A 23,211-nucleotide genomic window follows, 5' to 3' on the forward strand; every position below is an offset into this window, starting at 1 on the left:
TAAAGAATAAAAAGTGTTTAAACCGCGATACAGCGGTTTAGGACACTAATGAAAGTAAGCACCGGCACCAGCTCACCCTGAGCTGGTGCTCGGTATATGCATGTTATACCTACCACTTCAAGTTATAAAAAGATACTGATCAGGTTAACTCCATGTAAATAATTTCTTAATAAGGGAATTTAAGAGCAGTGGATTAGATAAAATCACTTTTACTGTAATGGTGTTTTAACAGAAGCATTAGGCGTAGTCACCATGCGTGAAGATTGAAGACTGTCCGATTTACCTTCTAAGTTATGACACTTCACTTGGTGATGCCTCGTTTTTAAGATCCCTAAAGAACAGGCTTTGAAATATGATGAAATCCACATGTGTTGCACTGTTTTAATTTAGACCAGGGTTTAACACATGGCTGAAAGCGATATATAACACTATGGCTGGGGACCATAAACAGCACCTGCTTATAATTATTACAGATTTCTACGTTTCATGCTTTTCAGTAAAATCTGACAAACTTTTTTTCGGAGTACAATAAAATACATGTGAATAGGGTTAGAAACTACATCTATTTCAATGATATCCCAAGAATTCCTTAGAAACCTTATTTTTACTTTATATGCTGTGCTGTGTAGTTTAGAAGGGAACTAGAGTACAATGCTAAAATTGCATAGATAAACTGCTGAAATTGTCTTTCAGAGTAACAGTATGTTATCTTATTTTAGGCCCTGTCATACAACTAGAAATCCCTACTTTGGAGAAGAAAAGCGGTTTGATTACCATTTTGTCTCACCAGAGATGTTTGAGGAAATGACTTGCTCTGTAAGAAAATGTCAAGTAATGCTTTATAATATTGTTTAAAAAAAAAAAGAATTGCCCATTACTATTTAACATGCCATTTAATGTATTGATAAAGTTTCATAAAATTATTTGTGAAAGGTGAGTACAGTGTTATTTAATTTTATACACTCAAGTGTATATGGTAGGTTACCTTCTTTGCCAAATGTGCATATTTTATTCATATTTGTCGTCATTATTTAGTAATGTATTGCTTTTCAATTTGAGGATTTATCACATGCTGTTGCATCTTGCGGCAGGGTACGATGTAAACTCTGTCCCTCCAAATATATCCAATATCTGGATATGAGCCTTGCCTGGATATTTATGTGTATAGCATAGATTGAAGGGAGGGGGGGACATTTTCAGCCTTAACTCTGGTTTGGGTCATGTTGTGTTGTCCTAGTCTCCCCTTTTTCATTGTATCAGGTCTATATTTCTCCTTAAAGAGGAGGACTGTTCTTTTGCACTTTATTTCTCTGTATTTTGATGTATGTAATAACATAAGGATCTGTCCATAAACTCTACAGCATATACGTCACCACATGAAGACCATATACAGCTCAGCCAAAAACACTAATGGGGATCTTTGGTGGGAAAACATAGGATTGTGCAAAATAATATTCTCCATAGCCAATCCTCTCCTTTTCCCATTAAAACTTGCTAACAAAAACTGTCCAGTGAATGACCTAGCAGATAAAGTAGGCGTTATAAAAATGTAACATGTGTATGTGTGATAGGGTTCAAAATTCAGATTATGTTATTGCATTATTTAGGGTCAGTTTCTCCTTACTATGAAATACAGTGGACACTACTATGGTCTGAGTAGAGAGGCTGTAGAATCCGTAGCAAGAGAAGGTCTTGCCTGCTGCACACACCTGGAAATAGAGGTAGGTACATTCCAGCATTGACTGTTGTCTATCTTAACACAAGATAGATTAATATTTTACCATTTTATTAAAGCAGACCTGTCACCAGAAATGTAATTTTTAGCTTTGGCAGATTCCAATAACCCCTGCTTAAAATGGCAGCATTCTGAATAATTTCAGTAGTGTATAGTAGTTTATTTTACATTACCTGGCTCCCTGTCAGCATCATGTGATGAGTCCCAGGGAAAGGAGGTAGCCGCAGCCTGTACCTGCCTGTGTTAGTCTCCTCTCCTTCACACTCCGTCACTCCTCCCCACTTCCTGTCATGTGCAATGAGCAGGCAGGGGAGGGACAAGATGGTGTGGAGTAGGGTAGTGCATTAGGAAACACAGGCTGCAGCCGAAAGACCCCACCCCACCCCTTGGATTCGCCACACACTGCTGGCAGGGAGCTAAGTGGTGTAAAATAAACTATTAAAACTGTTGAAATACAAATATTTCTTCTAGGGTGTAAGGAGCTTGAAGAATTCTTATTTCGAACCCCGCTGCATATTGCTTCTGCCAATGAACAAAGAGAAGTATGAAGGATGGCTGAGGAGGAAGGGCTTGTTCACTAGACCTGAAATAGATGTTGCCGTGTCCAGAGTGGATATGTACATGAAGATACACCAGGATCACCCTGGCTTCTTTGATTCTGTTATTAACGTTGGTAACGTACATACTAATGTTGAATCTGAATTTGAAGAACATGTGGCACATTTTCCTCAGTTCTCTGTGCGTTATTCTTATTAGTTCAATATTGCTTTTATTACATTCACTTGGACATAAACTCGCTGGGGGACAGGGCAATTTTCAGGCATACAAGCCCTGAAATAAACACAATTATTTTATGATTCCTCCACACCAAGAGTGCGTGGTGGGGTGTGAAGTGGAAGGCAACCAGCAGGGAGTAGGCCTGCACTCTTGTTATCGGCTGACTGTTCATGCCAGACTAGCCAACCATCGGAGCCTCCTGATGTATCCGAAGAGGCAGGACTTGCATCATACACCAGCGCAACATCCCCCATTCCGTACCCGGGGAAAAGATAGATCTTAACCCCTCCTCCTCTCTCATGCACCGACATGTGCCCGTTCGTGTGCATGGAGTCATATGCAGAGCTTTGTGGATAGTCTGCTAATGGTTTGTCCAATAGGGGTGATATAAAGGGAAAAGAGAACAAATCCTAGGACTGAGCCTTGAGGAACCCTAACAGTAAGGGGAAGAAGATATGAGAGAGATCTAGAGAAGCAGACACTAAAAGTGCGGTCACACAGATAGGAATATGCTAATATATTTATATATATCATATATTTACAGTTTTTTTTTCATTGCAGATGAATTAGATGAAGCCTACAGCAAGTTAAGATTGTTGGTTAAAGAATACCTTGGCCTAATAGAACCAGCACTGTCTAGTGAGAGCACCAGCAGAACCAAATCTGGAACTGGTAAGTTTGTGTAACAGGCCCTCAACTTTTGACAGTCCCTACCTTTTAGAAGGACCCCTTGACAATAGTCAGATCACAAATTGTGAATGAAGAACTCTCTAATATGGCATAAAATTGGGTTTCAGAATTGGGCAGTACTTTTAAAGTATGCCTGAATATGTAACATAGTTATGGTCAAGTAGTTTCCGAATTATATGCTCTATTCACATGAATAGAATGTTTCCACAATACTAAAGATAGCTATTTTTAATTTTCTCATTCACTTATTTTATATGGCTACATCATTCTTCCTACATTTAGACCAAGGAAAGCCTCCTGCTGAATCCTTCTCAAATGGACCGTATAAATCCCCCCAAAACAACGATTTTCAGGATTCTGCTGCAAGAAACTTTTCTGCTAAAATCTTTGTAAAAGTATCACCACAGAAGACACCTGCTGTAAGCACATCTATATCTTTCCTGAGTAGCAGAACTTTTCCATGCGACCATAAGGGTAACACTTTCTTCCTTATTGCTACATACCTTTTCTAACTCAGGAAGAGGCATCAGTACAACGGCGACAGCAAGCAGCACGACAAGCTTTGGCAGGGAAGACATCAGGGATGTACACGCAACTTTTTCAAAGGTGAGAGCTAAAGAACAGAATTATTTTAGTTTTTCAATAAAAGCTTAGATGAGGTACCGTAGGTCTTTTTAAACTGGGAAGCAGAGCAAAGACATCTTAGATCTATTCCTGAAATCCAATGTGGATTTTTGCCACAGCATCACCTTAAGAAAATGTACAGGCAGAAGTGACAATATAATACTTTTAAATTATTTTTCATTTACAGAGGTCCTGTAACAGCTCCAGCAACCTTGGGAACCCATAGACGTCTTTTGGACCCGACTTCGTGTTCATCCATGCAGCCAAGTGGAAGTAATGTTACAGCAGAACGTAGTTTTCCACCAGCTAGTCCTGAAAGCAGGTAAAGATATTTGAGAATTCAGTATGCTGGGATTTAGACATTGATGGTTTCCACTGATCAGCCATGTTGTGGTGAGTGTAAGTGACAAGGTCTGGCTGCAACATAGTACATTCAAATAAATTAAATTGCACTACTTATCAACCACATTGCCATACCTTGTTTAGCATCTGAGTTTGGTTTATTAGCTCAAAGACCAAGTCTACATTCAGTTGTCTCCTCATAAATTCGATCTCTGGGGTTGCACGGGTATCAAAACCCCAGCAGGTTTGCCAATGAGATGTGGCTGACCTTTCCTTAGGTTGGGTAAACATTCTGAAATACCCAGGAAGCACTGTTAAGGAACTTCTTTGGTATTCTTCCATATTAATATGTAAAGAAATAGCATGTCGCTGAGATTTTTATTTGGCATAAGTCTTTGTAACAGTGCAGCACAGAGACCTCAGGGTTTTGAACAATTGCATGAGATGTTCTCTCTATTTATCAAAGACATCTTGCCTAGGAGGTTGCAATCCATCATTAAACATTTATTAAAGTCAGATGTTGTTTTACAAACATAGTAGATCTAGGACACATCAGATTTGGTTCAGAGCTTGTATGTTTTGTTTTATCTTCTATATATTTTGCACATAATAAATGTGATAAATTTCAGTTCCAGAGATTCAAGGCCAAGCTCAGGGCTCTCCTTGTTGTCCTCTGCTGGTGCCTTTTCGGCAAGAAGATCATCCTCTCATTCAACTCCTGTAATTAATATTCAGTCACCTCCAGAAAATAACATAGAACCCTTAGATTTGTCTGATATTGGACACGATCAAGATACAGTTTCAGGTTGGTAAAGTCTTACTTCTCAATCTAATTATCTTTAACCAAAAATTTTAATCTTTAGTATAGTGGCTATACCATATTAATATTGAGCTAGTATGGGGTAAGTTTGTGATTATGTGATGGGTAGTTTTTGTCTCTAAACCAACCCCATGCAGATAAATGTAACGGATGTTTATAAGGAGACATTCAAGCTGCAGACCCTATGCATACAGAAGGTCTATGTATGGGTAACTATTATTAGGTCTGATGATCAGATTAAGGCTTCATGCACGATGCACAAACAGTGGCTAATTTATGACCTCCTAAAACTATTGAGCGCTTGCAGTGCATGCACCACGGAAATGCCGACTGCCCGGGCCACCTATTGATGGGGGGCGCTCACCTGCCAATGTCCTATGGACTGCAAATGGGATGACTTTTATGCTTCTGATCAGTCAGTAAACCTACAAACACAGGTTAATTGAATAGGTAAGGCCTATGCATACAGGACTGCAAATATGGTTTCTGCTATAACTTTTAGACACAATTTCCTAGCAGCAGAGTTTAATCTTTGTATGGCAAAGGAAGAATTCTGCACTTTATATCCTTAGCAATAATTGAAATGCCTTGGATTCTAAACCAGCTGCATAAATCATATCATACACAGCATGTGGGTGGAATTTGTATATACATGTGTTCCCCAACTCAGAGGGTCTTTATGCCTGTGACCCCGTATGGTCATAAATTTGATTGCATATTGGCTGCAGCCTGCTGTGTGACCTGGGTAAGCTGTCAAATGCAAAGCTATGACAGTAATGGAACACATTGGGCCACATGTATCATGGTGCTTGTGTTCATTTGAGACTTTTTTGTGCCTAAAAGTCTCCTTTCAAAGTTCGCCATTTTCTAGTTTTCTGCAGTGTCCCCTGAGTTATCACCTGAATGCAGAGCTTTGGCTGCCCCTGGGCAAGTGTAGAAGTTAGCTTGGAACTGATTGTGACTTTTGGAGACTGTTTGGTCTATCGTGAATTTGCGACAGTTTAAAACAAAAGTTGCAAACACCACATGTATCAATAAGGAAAAAATAGTAAGATATATCTGACCAGCAGAAAAGCTAAGAAAAGTCCCAAAAAGCAGAGTGGTCTATCACACACAAAACCCTGTTTGTCCAATGTTTCTGGTAAAACCATTTTAATCTGAAAAAACAATTAATACCATATGTGGCAGTAAATGGGCAGGGGCTTGGCTGTGTGCAGTTAGTGGCACTGCAGCTGCCATGTGTGCCATTATTATCACATCAGACCTGCCCAATGCTAATTTATTCTGTTTTTCATATCTAAACATCTGTAGAAAACAATAAAATGTCATTTATTATAACTGAGGACATGTTGTCATGAAATACCTAACTTGTGTAACTTGACAGGTGATCTGAAATATGAAGGGAATACTCCAGAGACTCCACGACTTCCATCTTCAAATCGTTCTGATGTCAGCGCTTCCAAGTCAAAATCATCGTCCTCCTCACCACAGATCTACACAAGCCGTTCAGGGTCAAACACTAAACCAGTTCTACCACCTATTCCATCAGGACGAAAACAGTCAACAACTTAGGTTTAGCATTCAATAACACAACGCTTCACGCACATGGCATTGACCAGATGTGTTGTTTATGATGATTTTTCAGCTCGCATCGCTAAGATTCTAGCTTGTAAGGAATATATTTTGTTTGCAGCTCAGTGTATAATATATTTATAGTATCTTGCATTAATGGTATGCATTGCACATTTGTTACAATACACAGTATAATAAGAGTCAAGATTAAGAGGACATATTAGCTCAGCTGACAAGTGTCATTTAATAATGGTTTTACCCTCAAATAAATATTTTGTAGCAACTTCTCTCCGTACTCTACATTGTGCCGTTCCCCTTAATTCTCCTGGCAATGTATAAATAAATACACAAGCAATTATTTGGCTGGAAATTGATCAATGAAATAATGTACTACAGCAAATTAAACAGAAAACAATATAAATATATGAAATGTTAATTCACATTATTGATTATTACAGGAACATATTAATTTCTCATATTCATGATCATTGTGAAGTGTCTGTTCCAGTAAATATTAGAGCATATCCTAGTCAGAGCCATTTTCAAACCCAATAGAAATCATTAGGGAGAGTTTATCAAGAGCTGACACATCATTTCCAACTGCCTACGGCCAATACACAAAGAGGCCCTGGCTCTTGGATTGATTCGATGGCAAGTCCAACCTGGCATAGAAAGACGCTATTACCTGTCACAGGATATATTGAATGCCCTGGGCCGGTTCCCTCCCTATGCTGCCTACTTGGCATGGGGGGGTTACAATTCCTAGTAGTGTGCCGTTGCAACTTTTTCTGGTCTTGTACACCAGAAAAATAGTACAAACCATGATAAATGCCCTACAATGGATCAGTGTAAAGAATGGAAAGTATCATCCATGAACAACGGATGTTTACTAGGATACACTCAAGAGTCACAAAGTGTACCATAAGATTTATCCTTTTTTTTTTTTTTTTTTTGAAGAAATAAAAAAATTATAAAAAAAAAAAAGATGAGAGATATAAAATGTGCGTTAAAAATCAACAAATGGATTGAAATATCTGTAGTACAGTATTTAGTGACCCCTAGTAATGGTTGGCACAAAGCTCAACACTGATTCCCATCCCTGCACCAAGGATGGTGGTCTACAAATTTGAGCAGGAGATTATAAATTGGGGAAATCGTGTGAAAGAGGAAAGACTGGCTCCACACAAAAAGAGATAATTCTGTGTTAACCCAACTATGAGCGTGTGGAAGGGAAGCAGGGAAGCTTTAAAGGGGAGAACATCACAAAAATGAATAGGTGGGAACAGGACAGAGAGAGGAGTGGGGAACCCTAGTGGAAAGTACAGGTTGTCAGTTATTGTGGCCAAGGGGCACACAGTTTTGAGACCTTATCTTCCTTGGAGATGACTGTGGAGTAAGAGTAAAGCATAGTCTCTAAGCTCTTACGAGCAGGGCTCTCACTCCTATTGTTCCATATGACTGATTGTACTCTGTAATGTAGGATTTTATTTGTATATGTCCCCTATGATTTGTAAAGTGCTATGGAATATATAAATAAAGATTATTATTATTAAAGCCTCCTGCACATGATCAGCAGTTGCAGTCCAGCCGACAGATGTGAAGTTGTGTGAAGAGATCTTCCAAATATGTCACTGTATAAGGGAGAGAGAGGCTAGAGCCATTGGTTTAAAAGTACTGACTCAGATAGAGGCCTGATGCCTGGGCTGGGTTGACAGCATCTGGTAGGGTTCTGGCAGTATCTGCAATATTTTTTAGCTAAGAACACTTCATATATGTCATCCATATTATGTTCTAAGGAGTCAGCTGTTAGGGATTTTTATGCAGGGCCCCAACAGCCCTATTGACTTTTGTAAGGTGAGTCCTAATTAACTCTTTGAGGGAGGATGAGATAGCTGAGTGAATGAAAAACACAGTCGGTCTTCCAATGCACTCACATCAAACTGTTTATTTCAAACAAATACCGCTATATTTTAACACATGAAGATCAGCATTTGGGATGTTGATAAGACACTTAGATTCTATTGGCCATTATGTTTTTGTACCAGCACATTCTGAGAAAAATGACTAGGCCTTGTTTACAGCCATGCTTATCTACACAATGGCTCCTAGAAGCTTCTTCATAACCAAAATAAATAACAAGAATACAGAGGCCCGAAGGACGGTAAGAAATGCCAAGGATATTGTGAAAAGTCAAACAACAGTTTAAATGAGAAAAATAGCTGAATTAAAACATTTAACCCTATAGCTTCTAAGAGGGAAGCATACCCCCCCCCCAAGGTGGCCGCTGTATCTAAGATGGCGGACAGTAGTCAAGATGGCGTCCGAAACCAGTGCGACCTCCTTAACAATTCCCCCCTTGTTTGAGACTGCAGACCTACAACCTCTTAAAGCGACCTCCTCAAGCTCCAGGTACATACAGGTAGGCTAAGCCCGTACCTGCTGGACTTGTTAACTCTTCACCAGATCCCCCAGAGGCCAGTCACTAAAAGGGTTAAAGGTCTGCACACTCAAATCACATCACTGAGTTCCCATGGTTCATAGGTTTATTATCAGGCTGGTTCTCCAAATGGGAATCATTCTCCATTCCGAGCACTTCTACTCTGGTGGTTCTTACTGCCCGGACGGCCATCTGGGACATGGTGGACTTGATGAGGGGGACCACACAACACGTAATAAGTGACAAGAGCAAAATCACAATCCCCAATATCACCCCCACTTACAGGAAACCCTTCCAATCCCCCAACCACAAAGTGAAGGGTAAAGTGTCCACCCCAGAGTTTCTCTTGAGTTCCCTGGACAGTCCTTCAATCTTTTCACGAGCATGGGTAATGGATCCATAGGGGGCGATGTCATCCCGGATGTACATGCGACAAGCCACCCCCACCATCTTACAGACTCCTCCCTTCTCAGCAAGGGTCATGTCCAAAGCCATGCGGTTCTGGGAAGCATCTCCGATATAATTCACAAATCTCTGTTGATTACAATAAAAGACAGTTACCCAACCAACATCTTTGTTCATAGCTCTCTGGGGAATAATGATATGTCATGGGGAATAATGATCTGGGGAAGACCTGCCCATATCTGATTGTGGGCCTTGTACTCATCTGGAACCCCCCCTTGGTGCTCCCACTGTATCTATATAAACGTTGTCATCTAGGTGCTTCTCTCTCAGACCTTCAGAATCCTTTGGGATTCTCTACCTTTTCTTTATGTGTCTGATCAACCTTATCCCTGGGGATCACGAGGAAGGAATGCACAAGTGTTATCACCGTACACTCACCTTCCCAGCCTCTAGGCCTGACCTGACTCTCCTATCCCCACAAATCCTGTACACATCAGACACTGCTAATACAGGGTTACCTGTGCTGTCAATGTTAAAGAAGGTCATTGTCTTGTTGCACCAGCCGTAGGTAAAGTCTCCTACCCTGGGGGCATCCTGGTCAGCCCTATAGATACAGTGATAGTCATGGTTGGGGTGCCCCTGAGCATACAGTCAGTCAGAAGAGACCGGCTAGCAAGAAGAATAGGTTTGTAATAGAAAGCGTGGAAGCGTGCTGACTTCCCTCTAGCTTCAGACGTGGCACTGGTCAGCAGGACTTGGAAAGGACCATCTTAGCGAGGCTCCAGACTCTCTCTCTCTGGTGTGTCTTCACCACCCGTAGTCTCCAGGCTTCAGGTTATGCGTCCTGAGGTCTCTGTCTGGATCTGAAAAAGGAATCAGAAACACTTTTGCAGACCTTTTTCAAGGCCTGGCTCACTGTGTGGCATGTTCCACCTGGTTTCCTGCCATCAGCTATAGGGTCTGTGGGAAGTAGAGGCCTAGTCGGGGGGGAAAACAGCCAAAAAATACTTCAAAGGGGGACAATCCCATCTTTCTGTTGGGTGTGGTCCTAACTGAATAGTGGGCAGCAGGAAAGCACTCGTGCCATGGTTTCCCTGTTTCTTCCATGGCCTCCTGGATCTCTAACTTAAGAGTGCTGTTTAAAGTATCTCAAACGCACCACCAACTTGGGAAGGGTATGGGGTGTTCAGGGCCTGTTCTACACCCAGGAGGGACAAGGTTTCAGGTCTTTACCTGTCCAGTGAAGTGGGTTCTGCGACCGGACTCTTTGGTCTCTGGAAGTCCAAACCTGCAGAAAAAACCTCACTCACCAACTTCTTGGCTGCAGCTCTGGCAGTAGCCTTGGCCATGGGAGAAGCTTCTGGCCACCCTGGAAAGAGATCAATGCACACAGGCACGTACTCCTACGTACCACTTTTTGGTAGCTGGATATAATCCATCTGCAGTCTCTGGAAGGGATACAGCAGCTTGGGTGTCACCTTCTGTGGGGTCTTTTCCACCTTACCCGGGTTGTGGCGGGCACAGACTATAAAGGCTTTCACTAGTCTAGTGACAGGGGTAGTAATGCCCGGGGCAAACCACTGGTGGTTTATGTGCACTAGCATGGCCATTTTGGATGTGTGTGTGTGTCCGTGGGCTACTTGACTTACTGTCGGGTGCAGGGCTCCTGGCAGGCACACCCTCTCTCCCAGCATCCAGGTCCCATAGGCATCTGGGCTCCAGCTTTCCTCCACTCTTCCTTCACTTCTGATGACTCTCGGGCCACCAGGGACTGGAACACCTGTGGATCAAACTTTTAGCTCAGAACTCACCGCTGAGACTTCAGGACAGTCTCCGGGCTCCATCTGTGCAGCTGCCTTCGCCATCCCGTCAGCCACATACTTGCCCTTGGCTTGTGGAGTCACCAAATTGTGTGTGCTTTTTCTTTTATTATCCCCACCTCTTGTGGAAGTAAGAGAGCATCCATGAGCTCTATAACCAGCGTGCCATGCTTAGAGGGGTTCCCTGCAGAGGTGAGGAATTCTCTAGCCTTCCATAAGGGTTCATAGTCGTGTTTAGACCCCAGGACTATACCTTGAGTATAGATGTTCGCCCTTGTACCTTTCACCAGCTGTAGCGCTTCCCTGAGTGCCGTCACTTCACCTCCTGCGCTGACCTGTGTGGAGGGAGTGGTTCTGCTTGTACTACCTCATGTGCGCCACTGACCACTGTATATCCAGTGTAGAACCATCTGTCTCCTCCTGCAGACCTGGAGCCATCTATGAGAAAAAACTCAACATCTGGGTTACTCACCCTTCTCTCCCCCCTCTCTGAATCCTGGAAGACTGGTGATAGAATGAAGGATTCAGAGCTGTGCACCTTATCAGTGTGTCCTGGGGCATCAGGAGTGCACACTGGAGTCTGAGCTGTCTGGCCTTTGCTCAGATGCTTGGGCTGTACTTGGGTGAGGACACTGTGCAAGGTATGTGGGGTTTGCACAGTAACTGAGTGATCTAGGGTCTAGGATCAGCTTACTGGCCTTGCTGAGCAGATTGCTGGCTGCAGCTACTGACACATGAGGGGCTCCACTCACGACTGAGTCTAACCGGGCCTAATAGTGGGCCACTGGTAAGGCCACCACGTTCCTGGGCTAAGACACCTGTCTCCTAGATACTCCGTGAAAAATAAAATAAAAGGTCTGGTTCAGTGGGGTGTGCCTTGGGCCAGGGCAGACAGGATTTACCAGCTTAAGGCTATGGAATGCATCAATTGCCTCCTGACTAAGGGCAAATGGGGAAGAGGCAATTCAGTCAGAAAGGGGCAGCATTGGGCTGGAGGCAGCAGACCTTATCCCAGGCTGCAGGAGCTGGCCAGTCCTAGAAACATGTGAAGAGGCTTAGGGCCTCAGGGCAGGGGCACATTCTGGACTGCCAGCTTTCTTCCCTCTGTCAGGTATCTGCCTGTGGCTGAGAAGCAGTGGCCTAGGAAGACCACCTTCTCCTGGCAGTACTGGAGTTTGTCTCTGGGAACCTTGTAACCCTTCTGGAACAGAAAACACATAAGGTCAATAAATGCATCCTGGCAAACAAAAACAGTAGGTCATCCGCATACTGAAAAGGAGAACATCCAGTAAGGGGCTAGTCTGTCAGTCTACTCCCTGTAGGGCCGTGGGGTATTGGCTGGGTGAGTTTTACCCCCCCCTTGTGGGAATCTACACCAGGTATACTGGAATACTGAACTGGTAAAGGCAAATAGGTCCTGGCAATCCTCATGTAGGGGCACAGAGAGGAGAACATTTGCCAAATCAATAACAGTGAATAATATGTCACTCTCAGGGACTGCTGCCAGTTTGGGCTGGGGACCACTGGGCTTCAGTACACTCATTGGCAGCTTGGAGGTCATGGACCATGCTACATGTATCCGGCTGCTCTTTCTGAGTCTTTTCTTGACCGGGAATGGGCTAAAATCATCATCGGACTAGCAGGGGAGAATTCTACAATGAAAGGCGATAACTCTGTTTGGGGGGGGCGTTCAGGAGGGGGACTGTTCTCGCTAACATCCTTGTCCGTAACCACCCCCCTTGTCTTGCCCTGTGGGGGCCGTCTCTGCCACTCACTAAAGTAATGTCTCCTCCCCGCAACGCCCACTTGGGTTGGTCGGTTGAGACTTCCGGAGATGTTGTCAATCTCACTTTGGCGTGGTCTGTGAAACATCCTCTATTCCCTCTGTATGTCAATGTGTCAGAGTCCTCCACCACATCTCCAGCCCAGTGTTCTGTGCTACCTATAAAGTTCTGGCCAGACTCCAACGTCTCAATAAAATCCAGGTACACTTGTGTTGATTGTTAATCAAAAAGGAACAAAAGTCAGTCATAGGCTCTGTAATACAGTAGGGGGGCTCATTCTTGCTTAGTCTGTTCATGGGGTACACAGGAGGACATAACATCATACTGTATCCCTGTTCCACAATCAAATAAATTCCTTCAAGTCTTTTTTAGATTGTCAGGGAGAAGTCTAAACGCAGCGATCTGCCCCTCCCAAATGTAAATGTTCTCACTAGCCTGTAAACCGCAAGATAACAGAACACAGATTCCAAGCAACTCAATATGGAGAAATTCAGTTTTCCGTGAACATGTCAGTTCTTCACAAAACAAAACGCAGCTCCAACAGCCCCCACCCTTTTGTTAACCCCTTAAATGCCAGAAAGCAGGTACCGGAGACATTGTAACACTTTTTCATAGTAATTTTTCTCTAATTGCCGGGATCAATAAATTTGAATAATACTCAAACAACATCCCTCACTCCAAGACCCCTAGCAGACGCCCCAAGCATGGTCAGCTGTTATCCTACAAAGCCCCACAACAGCTTTTACGGCTGCCAACAGCAATCAACTTTCATCGACTTGAAGGGAATATAACTTAAAATGGCTGCCACTGAAAAATAAACTGTCTTAAGATGGCCGCCACTGAAGAATGGTAGGGCGTGTCATCTTCTCTAACCACCAGATACAGGGGTGGAGTCTGCATTACAGGGGCCATTTTTCACTCCAAGGAAAATATAATAAAATCTCTTTTTCCTCAAATTCTTTCCACATCAAAAACTTTGAAATGTCCCTTATCGCCTGTCTCTTTCTTCAATGGGCACTCTGAAGGATTCCTGTCACTCTGTCCTGGTCCGTCCGTCAAAGTCAGAGGCTATAAGTGTCTGTTTCCAAAGTTTTCTCACTTGTACAATCATCAGATCATCTGACACATCCCAAAACCTTCAATACTACTTTTCATTTCAACACAAAACTACCAGCCTTATGTCCGATCATGTCAACTTGCACTTTTCCATCAGTCCTACTTAACTCAACAACCTTCTGTCTACTTACATCATGCCAATCTTCTGTCTACCTACATCTTTTTGTCTGCAATGCACTTGGCTCAATTCCAATTCACAACTCATCATAAATGCCTACTACTGCAACACAACCAAACTTGTCCCCACAGACACAGCGAATGCCAACACCTCGATTTACTGACCCCAAAGAAACTAGATACCAGACTTCCACAGAGGACTCTACACCAAGTCAACTCTGACCTGTCACTACTCTTTCACCGACTACACCAAGTCCACTCTCTTACCGACTCTTTACTAAGTCACTACTAGTTCTTACAGTCCCACGAGGCTGTTCAGACTCCCAAAAAAAGAAAGCTAAACACACACTTGATCAGGGCGGGTCTCCGCTGCACGTGCACAAATTGAGCTCTATACCTCTATGGGTAACCCTATTGGCACCAGTCAAACAGTACTAGACACTATGATAATCACAACAGAATATCTCCCACTCTCCCACTCTAGCATTGCAGACATCTAAGGGTTACTACTTCCCGTCTCACTGCTTCAGCTAACATCACAGACTGTCTGACCATCCGTCACTGTCCAGTCTCTGTTCAGTCTCTGTCCATCACCTTACAAAGTGGTTCTTTGCCAAAAACTCTGAGCTTAGGTTACAGTGAACAACAGTGGCAAATACATAACACAGAGACAGTCTTACCCGGTCCGTCCAACCAGTGAACCAGAAGTGACATATCAAGGTAGACAATAAAACAGCTTACCCTGAGAGCTCTCTGGTCAGTTCTGTTCACCGAGCCGGCGGGGACACTTCGCGGAGGCTGTCTCGGTGTTGTTGTTGTTTACTTCTAAGCCCAACCAGGGACACGCCAAATATTGTTAGGGATTTTTATGCAGGGCCCCAACAGCCCTATTGACTTTTGTAAGGTGAGTCCTAATTAACCCTTTGAGGGAGGATGAGATAGCTGCCGGCAGCGAGCTGACAGAGTGAATGAAAAACACAGTCGGTCTTCCAATGCACTCACATCAAACTGTTTATTTCAAACAAATACCGCTATATTTTAACACATGAAGATCAGCATTTGGGATGTTGATAAGACACTTAGATTCTATTGGCCATTATGTTTTTGTACCAGCACATTCTGAGAAAAATGACTAGGCCTTGTTTACAGCCATGCTTATCTACACAATGGCTCCTAGAAGCTTCTTCATAACCAAAATAAATAACAAGAATACAGAGGCCCGAAGGACGGTAAGAAATGCCAAGGATATTGTGAAAAGTCAAACAACAGTTTAAATGAGAAAAATAGCTGAATTAAAACATTTAACCCTATAGCTTCTAAGAGGGAAGCATACCCCCCCCCCCAAGGTGGCCGCTGTATCTAAGATGGCGGACAGTAGTCAAGATGGCGTCCGAAACCAGTGCGACCTCCTTAACACAGCTAAAGAAGAAACACTAGGTAAAATGTGGCCGGCTGTCGTATACCACCAAAGTAGGGGCAGCCAGGTTTATTTACTCTACGCATAAAAATGATGCAAGCCTTTGAGATCTTGGAGATTTCGGGGGGGGGGGGGGTTATCAAGGCTTGTGTAGGTGCACAAGCCTTGATAAAGTATCAGTTCCTCACCACTTCCTGACAAGTCATAGCACAGTTCTAAATCAGATGGACATGGTATAAAATTGCCTAGCCACAGGCCGACCACAAGATGTATCAGGCGACTCTTGTTATATCCAGTACTGTGGGAAGGGAAAACATCAAGCAGTGAGACAAGATACGTCTGCACTTGAGATCCAAAGGGGGAAATTTATCATGTCTTTAGCACTAGGTACTTTTCTTGACCTTAGGTGGGCGAGTCCACTCATGGCTAGCTTGTAGTTGATGTAGGGAGCTAAGCAAGGCCTCAGGTTTTCTTCCAGCCTTTCTATTGAGGCGGGAACCATGTTTTCTCAAAATGCATGTACAGGAAATATACCAGCAGCATCAAGGATTGTAAACCAAGCACACTTACAGATGCTGGTGTGCACCCTATCTGGCAGGATTTGTTCATCTTTTAGCTCCCTATGCCCTTGTTTTAACGTAAAAAGGCTTTAAGAACTATGTAAATAAGACTGAGGGGCTTCATGCTACATAGCTGCAAATGAAGCCCAGACCCCCTCAGGTTCATTTGCATAATGTGTAAGCCTTTTTTGTTTTAGTAAAAACCGGGTCATAAGAAGCTAAGAGAAGAATGGGTCCTGCCAGAGGGGTCACACATCAGTATGTCAGTGTGTTTCCGACACTGAAATGCATAGTCTGTTAAAAATACAGAATTTCTGCTGCAAATGCCTGTACAAATTGAATGATTGAAGGCAGCGCAGTAGGAATTTTTTTTCTTTTCCTGCACCCAATCTCTACCGTAACTTTGTTCATTTCCTATTCCTGAATGGTACAGTCATGCCCATAAGTTTTGAGAATGACACAAATATTATATTTTCACATGATCTGTTGCCCCCTGGTTTTTATGTGTGTTACAGAAATACAAGTGCAATCATATTATGAGTAACAAAAGCTTTTATTGACAGAATGAGTTAATGCAGCAAGTGAATATTTGCAGTGTTGACCCTTCTTCTTCAGGACCTCTGCAATTCTCCCTGGCATGCTCACAATGAACTTCTGGACCAAATCCTGACTGATAGAAGTCCATTCTTGTACAATCAATGGTTGCATTTGTCACAATTTATTGGTTTTTGTTTGTCCACCCGTCTCTTGATGATTGACCACAAGTTCTCATTGGAATAAAGATCTGGGGAGTTTCCAGGCCATGGACCCAAAATCTCTATGTTTTGTTCCCTGAGCCATTCAGTTATCACCTTTGCTTTAGGGCAAGGTGCTCCATCATGCTGGAAAAGGCATTGTTGATCACCAAACTGCTCTTCGGCGGTTGGGAGAAGTTGCTCTTGGAGGACATTCTGGTACCATTCTTTATTCATGGATGTGTTTTTAGGCAAGACTGTGAGAGAGCCAATTCCCTTGGCTGAGAAGCAACCCCACACATGAATGGCTGCAGGATGCTTTACAGTTGGCATGAGACAAGACTGGTGGTATCGCTCACCTTGTCTTCTCCAAACAAGCTGTTTTCCAGATGTTCCAAACAATCGGAAACGGGATTCATCAAAGAAAATGACTTTACTACAGTCCTCAGCAGTCTACTCCTTGTACCTTTTGCAGAATATCAGTCTGTCCCTGATGTTTTTTTCTGGAGAGAAGTGGCTTCTTTGCTGCCCTCCTTGACACCAGGCCTTGCTCCAAGAGTCTCCGCCTTATAGTGTGTGCAGATGCACTCACACCTGCCTGCTGCCATTCCTGAGCAAGCTCTCCACTGCTGGTAGCCCGATCCCAAAGCTGAAACACTTTTAAGAGACGGTCCTGGCACTTGCTGGTCCTTCTTGGGGCCCTAGAGCCTTTTTGGCAACAATGGAACCTCTCTCCTTGAATTCCTTAATGATGCGATAGATTGTTGACTGAGGTGCAATCTTTCTAGCTGCAATACTCTCCCTGTTAGGCCACTTTTGTGCAGTACAATGATGACTGTACGTGTTTCTTTAGAGATAACCATGGTTAACAGAAGAGAAACAATGATGCCAAGCACCAGCCTCCTTTTAAAGTGTCCAGTGGTGTGATTCTTACTTAATCATGACAGATTGAGCTCCAGCCCTGTCCTCATCAACACCCACACCTGTGTTAATGAATCACTGAAATGATGTTACCTGCTCCTTTTAAGGCAGGCCTGCAATGAAGGTGAAATGTGTTTGGGGGGAAAAGTTCATTTTCTAGGCAAATATTGACTTTGCTGTTAATTGCTGTTAAGCTGATCACTCTTTATAACATTCTGGAGTATATGCAAATTGTCATTATAAAACCTGATGCAGGAGACTTTGTAAAAATTAACATTTGTATCATTCTCAAAACTTATGGCCATGACTGTAGGCTGTTTGACACAGTCATCTCTCTGGAAGGCCATTGCAGCTGCTGCGAAGATGTAGGGGTGTAGCACATGGCAGAAGGAAAGCTCAGAGAGGGGATTGGTGCCACAGGGTCCAGAGTCTGCAGAGTGGTCAGATGGAGCAGGCCCCTTCAAGACACAAGGGGTCCTTGAGGTTGAGGAAAGATTGCGCTACTGCAGGAGAGGACTCAGCGGTGAAGCCACTGATGGAAAATCACCCAGCGTCTGAAAAGTGTTTCTAACTGGTGTACTGTGTGCAGGAATCATTGAATAACTTTTAGAGGAGCTCCTTCTACCAAAGTTTCCAGTAAGGTGAAAATACTGAGGCCAGGTTCAGTTTAGCTTCTGCCCACCAGCACATCAAACCATGACCCAGACTCCAATACTTTAGTGCCCTCTTCCAATTTACAACAATTGATTCCCCATATTACTCCCCCATCCTGTGTGTGCTGTTAATCAACTAGTGAAAATTCTGTTGACAGGTTCCCTGTAACATTTGCCATAGCAAATATGATACAGCAGCACATGATCTTCAAATATATTTTGTCAGCATATATTTATAAAACTTCTTCCAAAAAATGATAGCATACAAAACTGCCCAACAAAATGTGTAAACCAGGGTAACGTACAATAAACCTTGTTATCCCTGAAGACTGTTCAGCCTAATGCACATTTTAATCAGTGCCTTTATAGGCAAGATGAAGCACTAGGATTAATGCAAAACGACTTGTTCCTTATATGTGCTCCTGCAAAATACCCTCTCCCTTGTATCGGTCGCATGTCTTTTAACCCCTTACGGCCAAAACCACTTTTTGCCTTCCTGACACAGCCCATATTTTCAGATCTGCCCTGTATCACTATAAGTGGTTATAACTTTGGAACGCTTTAACATATCCAAATCATTTTGAAATTGTTTTCTCATGACACTTTGTATTTCATGTTCGTTGAAATATTTTGGTGGTGTGTTTTGCGTTTCTTAATGAAAAAGACATATTTGGTGAACATTTTAAAAAAAATGCTTGATTTTTCAAAATTCTAAATGTTCTACTTTTCTCACACCTAGTAATAACAGCCAAAAAACTTGATAACTAACATTTTCCGAATGTCTGCCTTATGTACACATGGTTTTTTATGCTTTAGGATGTTAAGGGGCTTTGAACTTTAGGTGCGATTTTTAACGTTTTCATAAAAATAAACACAAAATCATGCAATTAGGGACCTGCTCAGATTTCAAGTCACTGTGAGAGGCCTAAATAATAGTAAAACCCACAAATAACCCCTTTATAGAAACTACACCCCTCAATGTATGTAATTTTTATGAAGTTTGTTAAACCTTTAATTGTTTTACAGGGGTTACAACAAAATTGTTTGCAATTTTGACATTAACATCTTTTGGGCTTACTGAATGGGTTTTTCATAAATGTAGACATTCTCAGTGGATAAAATACCAAAACGCTCCATAAAGATTGATACCCAATCTCTCTGGTGATTTCCAATACCCCATATGTGGTGGTAACCTGCTGTATGGGCACACGCCAGGGCATCGAAGGGAAGCTGCGCCATTCAGAGCAGATTATTCATTGTCACTTTTTAATGGCTATACAATCTTTATTTTTTTTGTCATTTAGACATGTAAGGGCTTATTTTCTGCAAGATGCAATTAGTGGGTCTTTAGCTTTTTGATGAGATTTTATTAACTCTTGAATGCATGCAGGAAAATTGTGAATTCTGGTTTTGTTTATTTTTGTACACCGTACCAAAAAATAACATTATCTTTATTCTATAGATCTTTACTATTATGGTGATACCTCATTTATATAGATTTTTAAATAGATTTTTACAATTTTAATGTGTTGAGTTTTCAGTGGTACCATTTTGTCGCACATAACTTTTTGGAACATTTTTGTGAAGGGATTTTATGAAAAATTTCAAATGTTTTTTCTGCGTTTTGTTTTTACGGCATTCATTGAGCGGGTCCAATAATGTTACCGATTTATTGTACAGATTGTTATGGACGTGACATTACCAAATATGTAGGGTTTTTGTGGTGATTTTGTGTCTTTTTTAACTTTATTAGATCCAGTAGGCGCCGCAGGGGATTCCAAATCACTTGGGATGCCCCCTATACACCGCGATCATGCGTGACCACAGCATTTAAGAGGTTAACACCTGTGATCGGAGGAATCTCAAATTGCGGCTGTTATATACATCTGACACCCGCAGCTTCTGGTGCTGACTCCGTTCAGGACCAATAGTGGCCCTTGAAATGCCCTTACTCAAACTTTCACTAGAAAATAGACTATAATGCACATTTGTTTCAGGAATAATATTGCCTTTCCAGCACCACAGCTCTAGCTGTTACTGGTCTCTGGAATAAGGGAGCTGCAGTGGTGACTATACCTTGTAAGCAGGCCTGTAGCAGAGTTAGGTCCGTTCCACAATTGCAAGTGTGATGCGATGAACTCCGGGCAGCATGTGTTGCGAGTGGGATGCGAGTTTGTTGCATCACACTCGCAAGTTTCGAACGGGCCTTACAGATAAATCTGCTGCGGATGTCCCTGGTTTATCATGCTTGATTTTGATGGTAGATTTCCTTCAATATATATTATATAGTGCCTTGGAGACCTACGTAGTTTAACACCTCACACCTCTCAGCTACATACCATAAAATACATGCACTTACATAATAGGAGAACATCTGGAAACCAAGATCAAAAGCAATGTTTTTGACCAGTTTTATACACCAAAAATAATAAACATCCTTGTAAATTGTAACTTTTTACAGGCAGCGGAGCCTGAAATATGAAACTTTTAAGAATGTGTGACTAATAAAGAGGATAAGAGAAATATAAAAGTCAGATGGCATGTATTTTATATAATCCCTGCCCTATGTAATACATGAAAAAAAAAAAACACAATTACACATTTCTAATCACAGGATAAAAGAACTTTAAAAGCTTCTGTCTAAAACGAAGAAAATCATTCAAGTCTGGGATCTGCATGAAATAAACTGAAAAAAATGTAACCCTTTGAATGTCCTGGTACTATTTAAAATAACAATATTATAATAACATAAAAGTTAAGACACAAAACGGCAGAAGACATGGCGGAAGATAATGGTTAGTCAAACAAAGGTCCCTACCCTATAAACCTTACAGGATGGGCTCCACCAAACTTTCAGTTGTATTTCATTGTGGGCCAAGCAGGGGACAGACCCCACTGGTAGCGGCATATAACACCATAAGAAAATGCTGCCAATATTATTGGAATTCTCAAAAATGGATGTGTATGGGTTGTCAAACTAGATAACTCTTCCTACTTAAAGCCTAATTATGACTTAAATATTAAAAAAAAAAATCAATCTCTAAAAGATTTTACTTTTTGTAAATTGTCTGTAAATAAATTATAGTTTTATCTGTTGATCAGAAGTCACATTTTATACTACAGCTTTGAATGAAAACATATCAAAAGGTAAAACACAAACATCCTCCAACCCCAAGGTAAAATGGAAACTTTATTTCAGTCTGTTAAATTACATCATGCCCGAATGGAATAACAGTCGTGCTATGACGCAGAGCCTTTAATTATAGCATATAAATAACACATGTATATACACGTGCTTGGGCTTGTGAAACAATTTGAACGTTAAATCCCGTGCTCAGTCCATCAGTAGGATCGTCTGACGGCCCGCCCCCCGATTTATATCACATGAAAGCCAGCGTAGCGCAACATTCCAATCGCATGTGACACAATCCCCAGTTAAATACCTGTCCCAGTGCAAATCCCAAAAACGTGCAGCCGCGGGACCTTACTAAATAAGCCCCAGTATGTAACGTTTTTTTTTAAAGAAAAAGTGGACGAGAATTAAAACAGCCACTATGGAAGGTCTTAGAAAGATTTGGGATTGGTAGGGAGTTTATTGACTGGATAAAAATAATCTATTATTCCCCCAGAGCACGAATGTGTGTAAATGGAATATATTCTGAGCCATTTCGGTTGTTTAGAGGTACTAGACAGGGATGCCCCCTCTCCCCCCTTTTATTTGCCCTTTTTGTAGAGCCTTTGGCCATTAAGATTCGCGAAGCGGAATGGATTAAGGGATGGGGGTGCGGGGGGGAAGGAGAAAAAATATCGCTTTATGCCGATGACATTCTGTTGACAATTCAGAATACAAGTAACTCCATACAAGACGTGACCCAGTTGGTAAACGAGTTCGGCTCCTTCTAAGGCCTGAGTATTAATTGGGAAAAGTCGATTCTTCTCCCCCTGGATAGCGCTGTTCAGGAGGGAGGGGACTTGGTTAAGGTCCTTAGGAGAGATGAATCTTTTAAATATTTGGGGATTAATGTGTCAGCGGATTTTGGACGGTTTGCCGAATTAAATATTATTCCCCTTATAACTAAAATCAGACATAATATTAACGGTTGGCTCAAAATGCCCTTCTCTAGAGCAGACAGGGTAGGGATAGTAAAAATGGTTTTACTCCCGCAGCTTTTGTATCCCCTCTCTGTCTCCCCAATTGGGTTACCCCAGAAACTGTTTAGGCTGATGGAGGGATTAATTAGGGATCTAATCTGGGGGAAAAAATGCCCTAGGATTGGGTTGTCCTCTCTTTGCTGCCCACCCGAAAAAGGGGGGTCCCATATCTTTTTGGATATTTTATTGCAGCCCAGCTTGCGTTTTTGATCACAAGGACGGAGTGTAGTGCCTTTCGGAAGTTAGTGCAAATAAGTGAGGTCACAAGGGTTTCTATTTTTAGTCTCTTGGAAAGTGGGGAACTTGGGCACGATAGATATAGAGGTACTCATATAGGGGGGTTATTGGATAAGAGTTGGATTGCTTACAAGAAAATTAGAGGTATTCAAGGGATTTTTTGTTTCTCTCCAATTTGGGGGAATTATCACTTTGAGGAGTTTAGATCCATTCTGGATTGTAGATATTGGATAATAAAGGGGGTAAATTTTTTCTCACAATTAATTAGTCCTCACCATTCACAGGATTTTTCAGACTT

At 42.1% G+C, this 23,211-nt stretch overlaps 1 protein-coding gene across 1 annotated transcript in view; it reads left to right on the top strand.

The window, feature by feature from the left end:
* Window positions 1-8,089, top strand: part of LRGUK (leucine rich repeats and guanylate kinase domain containing) — a 42,122-nt gene extending 34,033 nt beyond the window's left edge. The window contains exons 12-20 of the mRNA XM_072147480.1: window positions 720-816; window positions 1,608-1,721; window positions 2,207-2,408; window positions 3,074-3,184; window positions 3,485-3,621; window positions 3,720-3,808; window positions 4,014-4,148; window positions 4,798-4,973; window positions 6,373-8,089. Of these exons, the coding sequence (XP_072003581.1) occupies window positions 720-816; window positions 1,608-1,721; window positions 2,207-2,408; window positions 3,074-3,184; window positions 3,485-3,621; window positions 3,720-3,808; window positions 4,014-4,148; window positions 4,798-4,973; window positions 6,373-6,560 (1,249 nt within the window). The 3' untranslated portion in view covers window positions 6,561-8,089. The remainder of the gene's footprint in view (window positions 1-719; window positions 817-1,607; window positions 1,722-2,206; window positions 2,409-3,073; window positions 3,185-3,484; window positions 3,622-3,719; window positions 3,809-4,013; window positions 4,149-4,797; window positions 4,974-6,372) is intronic.
* Window positions 8,090-23,211: the final 15,122 nt, after the last annotated feature.

The sequence above is a fragment of the Engystomops pustulosus genome, chromosome 4 (genome assembly GCF_040894005.1).
Source record: "Engystomops pustulosus chromosome 4, aEngPut4.maternal, whole genome shotgun sequence".
NCBI lineage: Eukaryota > Metazoa > Chordata > Amphibia > Anura > Leptodactylidae > Engystomops > Engystomops pustulosus.